Here is a 5661-nt window from a genome sequence, read left to right on the forward strand (position 1 = left end):
AAATTGGCGGAAGGGGCACTGAAAGGACATCGACTGTTTGCTGGCAGTAATGTCCAAGCACCCCCCCACCAAGGGTCCTAAATGTCTACGGTGCAAATAAAATCGAGGGGAGGGGCAAATCCTTGCAGTGGCCACAGCTTAATAAATCAACAATCGATCTACAAAAAAAGAGATCAATTTAGCACTTAATGCACGTCTGCTAGCTTGCTAACGAGTAATGGAATTTCCCATAGGACGGCTAATGCTAACACTCAGCTGACGTAAACATACATTTCTGACTAAATGAACATCTTTATAAACTCACAGGTATGAATTTTCCAAACTCTTGAGGAAATATTTTTTAAATGTACAATTTGTGGTCAAAAACAGTTTTTTTGCTCATTCTTTCTTCTTCCTAAAAAAAAGTGTACTGCTATAGTGCAAGCTCCACCTAGTGGCCAAACTGAAACACCCTCCAGGAGAAGCAGAACAATTGTTGAAACTTCTCCGTTTAAGAATCCATGTAACACTTTATGATATTAACAATCTCATTTTTATTTCACTAATACATTTTACTGTATGTGAACTGTATCAAATTGATATAAATATATTCAAAATATAGTCGATTATTGATGCCTTTCTAAACAAAAGTGTCTCAATGTGGTTAAACTCAAAATGGAATTGAATCTAGTTGAATTGAGAAAATCTGAATCTTTTGAAATTTTTTTGAAAAAAACAATCCTGGAAATTATACCCAGTTCTACTATTTCCTACGTCAGAAATGCAACATTTTTCCAACTTAATTTTTTTCGTCTGCTCCTGATTCACAATGATTTAAAAAAGAAATACTCAAATTCCATTTTAAGCTTAATATTCCTAATATATACCCTCCATTGTTAGAAAAATGCCACAAAAATATATATATATATTTTAGTATGTGGCCAAAACTTAGTTTTTTTTCTGTAATATGTACAACTGTGGTTTATAATGGATAGACTAATGCAAACCTCATCACTGACATAAATCAATCTGAATCTTTCTGACCAAAACATTCAATAAATGTCAATTTCCTCGTTTTTCTGTTCAACCTTCCAGTTTCATATGAACAAAACATTTTCTGCTAAAGGTGTCTAAATGAATCGGTGCGTCAAAACATCTGTTTGCAGGAAACACGAGTAAAAACAATGTTTAGAGTCTGAGCCGGCGATTTCATGCGGACCCCTTCCTAAAGGTTAATGCATTTAGTTAAAGCGGCCCCTCTTTCATTAGCTGGAAAGGTCGATGTTTTAATCTGTGAGGCCAAATCCTCCATATTGGTGAAACAAACATGATGTTCAAAGCTGTAAACAACGTTTTTTTTCCCTTTTATTCACTAAACAGAAGCAGAAAAGCTCTGCAGACACAAAGGAGAAATTCAGCTTCATTTGTCCACAAGGGGACTTTATTTATACTCTGAGTCTGACATGCAACGTTTCCTGAAGTGGTTTAGAACTTTAACTGTATCTGGTGGCAGATTCTCAAGAACAAAAAGGTTAAAGCTTCAGTTTAAGCTTTTAATAAGACGAAGGGCTAAATTTAAAAACCTTTAAAAAGATGAAGTTTTTTTCCTTTTATAAACACAAATTATAAAAAAAATAAAATAAAAATGACAGAAATAGAATTTTTTATAGAAAATTCACAATTTAAGAATTTAAATACAATAATCACACAGATTAAGACATTTTAAGCCATAAGTTTCAATATTTTTGATTAATTATGGTTTACAGGTCATAAAAACTCAAATCCAGATTCTCCAGAAACTAGAATATTGTAAAAAAAAAAAATGTTGTGAAATCATTGCATTACTGTAACAGTAATTAATATGGGGTAAGATAGCTGTCAAAAAGAAACCTTTTTATAAATAAAAAGTTGTGCACAAATTAATATTTTGCAGTTTAACATCTCTTTAGAATACACATTTTCTTTGTTTTGAATACAAATTTCTCCTAACAAATGTTATATTCATATTTTTTCTGCAAATGTGTGCACAAAATCTTAATTTATGCTAGTGGTGCCACAAACAGTTATATTAATAGTTGACTAATCACCGATTATTTTTCCGATTAGTCGACTAATCGGGTCATGTGCAAACTGGATGTAAAACACACATCTTAACCATCATTTGCTTTAAACTAACTAAAAAGTAGATAAATAGCATTACCTGCAGTAATGCTAGTGTGAATGCTGTAAACTGAATCTGGCCCCCGAAGATGCTAGTGCTGATAGCTGAAGATGAGAGTCAGCTGAAATATTAGCTAAACTCCAATATAGCCTAAAAAACCTTGATCAATGCCAAAATAATCCAAAAAACTAGCAGTACTACTACATTCTGACTCCATATAATATAAAATAACGACTCATCGACTATTAAATTTGTAGTCGACTATTTTAATAGTCGATTAGTCGACTAATAGTGGCAGCCCTAATTAATGCACATCTTTGTAATTATGAATACGACTTTGTTTTTATAAATACAGTTCTTTTAGACAGCAATCTAACCCCATAGTTTACCTCTTTAACCAGATCTATGCTTCATAGTGTAAATGGTGACAGGCTGCCCCCTTTTCCCAAACAGTAGCTGAGATAGGCTCCAGCATCCCTGTGACCCCAAAAGGGATTGGAAGGCGGATGAATGGACTGAACAGAGTGGACTGAAGCTGGAGCCGGTGCATTAAAAGTAAACACAAGAACATGGACTATAAATGTCACATCCCTCGTGTCAATCCACTCCTGAACCAGAGACAGCGCTGAAAGCTTCTTATCTGGGATTAAGAGAAAAGGAAGTGCTAAACTGTCCAAAGTCCAATGAATTTCAGATGAATTTGCATTTTGAAATCAAGCTCCTTGAGTCTTCAGGAGGACTGAAGGCAGAGAATCCTGGTAGTTTGAAGTCCAGGGGGACATCCCCACAGTGAGTGATCTGCTGGTGTTGGTCCACTGTGTTTTGTGAAGTCAGACAAATCTAGAGAACGTCATGCTGCTCTCTGTGAGTGAGGAGCTGGTCTTACTTTCCTCCTCCACTCTGCCAAAGGCAACAAAAGCCTGTTTCACTAACCAAAGTGCTCGACTGGACGGCAACACACCAGATCTGAACAGAAAACCCATGAGCTGCTGTGAAGGAGAGGAGAGACTCCAGACCTGATCATGCAGCGAAGCTGCAGGGACAATCAAAGCAACCTGAGCTTCCATGGACCTACGCAGGTCTGCACTGATGCAGTAACTCATGCAAAAGGAGGATCAACCAGAGAAGTGAACAGAAAACACTTTATCTGGTCTAAAGTCAAATTCTGTTGTTTTATTTGTATTATTTATAGACCATAATTAGAAAACAATGTTACAAAAAGGCTTTAAATTTCAGTTTCAATGTGTGAGATTCATTTCATGTCATAAACTTTACTCCAATTGTTTGAAATGTTCCTGTAAATGTTTCTTAACTCGTATTTGTTGTGATTTTTTAAAGTAATTTATCATAATAGACTGTTACACAACATTTTCTATACATGCATTTGGTCCTAAAAATCCACTAATATTACTGACTTAATATTTACTCATTTTATGTTTTGGACACATCTTAAAGTAACTGCATCACCAAGAGTTCTAGAAAGGTTGTGAAGACGATAAAAGCTGCAAAACAAGTCAAAACTCTGACAGAACAAACCATTCAGAGGTTTAAAACATGTCAAGTTTAACCCTTTCTGGTCCCTATGAGTAACTTAAAGGACCTACATCACGGAAAATTAACATTTTCGAGCTTTAAAGTGCATCATAATGTTAATTCCTCATGTTCCTCATGCTTTTTTTTAGAACATAAGTAAGAAAAGCTGCTTTTTTCCACTGCAGAATCAGCTGATTTATGGTCAAGAATTTGCAGCGTGTGTGTTTAGAGTTCAAAATAGTCGACAATTTGAATAATAAATGTAATAAATACAAATTAAGGGAATATTACAAAGATTTCCTGATCATTAATGTGACTTCGTGCGACCGTAAACATGGTGGAGAGGTCGTACAGGAACGAGTCTTTAAAACGTTCATCTAAATAATTTTCTGGTTTTTCCACTAGTTTGTAAAACATGTTTTCCTGTAGTCAATTTAGATAAAAAGGACTGTCAATCTGATATAGTTTAAATGACAAATGCCATTAATTTATATTAAATCTTTGTTTTCATGTGTTTTGTTGATTCTGATCTCTTGTTTAATAAAAGTATAAGTGATGGTAATTAAATATAGTTTTAAATTTCATACATCCAGTCAAAAGACACTCATAGCAACTGTGAAAACATATTAAAAAGTAAGAATTGTGGTTCGATCTGTGAACTGGATCGCCAACTAAGAAGCAATCCCCAATTAGACAAGTGTTTGAAAATCTCAACTCAAGACTAATTTTTATAGTTTAGTCACAAGAGATTTTGATGTTTTTTCTTTTCAAGTTTTCTTTTATTGAGTCGCTTTTCAATAAAATTATAATTTTATACATTAAACCCTCTAAGTGTGATGATTTTAAAATAGAGTTTGAAGTTCAAAGAAAAAGACTGCTCTAAAAAACAACCGTTCAAATAAGGAAAATGTAAGTATTAAAGACAGAAAACTTGGAATCAACATCTGATGTTTTTGGGATTCAGACAATTTCTCCCAAAGAAAATATAAATGTTTAAATAAAATTATTTCCAACTTCAAACCTAAAGATTTTAACTGTCAGACTGTAAATAAAATAGAGCGGTTTCAGTTCTGAGTTTTAATTTGTGCTCCAGGATTTCAGAAACAAGATGGAAAAACGTTTAAAACATCTTGAGAGCAGCTTCATGTTTAAAGATGAGGAACTTTGAAGAGCGACGAGTGATTCTGTTTCCGTCTGAGTCAGACTAATCCTAAGCTAAACACTTCAGCCTGTAAAAGCAGCAGCGCTCCTTTGAAAACAGAGCGCGTCACGCCGCCGTTCGTCTGCCAAAACCGTGAGTCAGGGAAAACCAGAGCGCATCATCCGAAAAGGCAACAACTCCCAGCAGACCACGCGGAGGAACCGCTCCAGGTTTTTCTGTCTGTCGACGAGAACCTCACCTGTGAGACCGCCGCCGAGGCTCCTCCTGCGGACGTACTTTCCATCCTCGCTCAGGTGTTGCTTGAACTTGAGAGCGGGACTTAATAATCCAAGAGTCAGCTCAGGGTTACTGCACTTCCTGAGGGAGGGGGGCGGCGGGTACAGGATGTGGTCCATCTGAGGAAAAGAGTAGATTAAGACAATCAGAAGAAAACAAACACTTTGAATATAAAATCTTTATTTATAAAAGACAAAAACACAACTGTGGTGAGTTTACAAAATATTCAATCTGTGTTTTTATTCACTTTTATATTATAAATAATTTATATACAGACAAAAGTTAGAAATTGACCAAAGATTCTGACGTTTAGAAAGTGGAATTTTGTTTTTTTCTGCTTAATTGCAAGTTAATTTTTAAAAAACACACTAAAGATGTTCAAACAACAAGAGAAAAAAAGAGCTTTAGCTATTAAAAAAATGTTTTTTTTAAGCTCGACTTCAAGATCATTTTAAAAGACACATTAAATATGTTAAAACAACATAAAAAGAGCTATAGCTATTTTAAAAAAATGTTTTACATGAAGAAAAAGCCTTAAAAATTCAAATTG

The 5661-nt window shown here is 34.6% G+C and overlaps 1 protein-coding gene across 1 annotated transcript in view; it reads right to left on the reverse strand.

Annotated features, from left to right (window-relative positions):
- The window catches only part of mast4 (microtubule associated serine/threonine kinase family member 4), a gene marked incomplete at its 5' end in the record, with an annotated part of 103919 nt that extends 98689 nt beyond the window's left edge, over positions 1-5230 (reverse strand). The window contains 1 exon segment of the mRNA XM_024299282.2: positions 5074-5230. Coding sequence (XP_024155050.1) covers positions 5074-5230 — 157 coding nt within the window.
- Positions 5231-5661: the final 431 nt, after the last annotated feature.

The sequence above is a fragment of the Oryzias melastigma genome, linkage group LG12 (genome assembly GCF_002922805.2).
Source record: "Oryzias melastigma strain HK-1 linkage group LG12, ASM292280v2, whole genome shotgun sequence".
In the NCBI taxonomy this organism is placed as follows: Eukaryota; Metazoa; Chordata; class Actinopteri; order Beloniformes; family Adrianichthyidae; genus Oryzias; species Oryzias melastigma.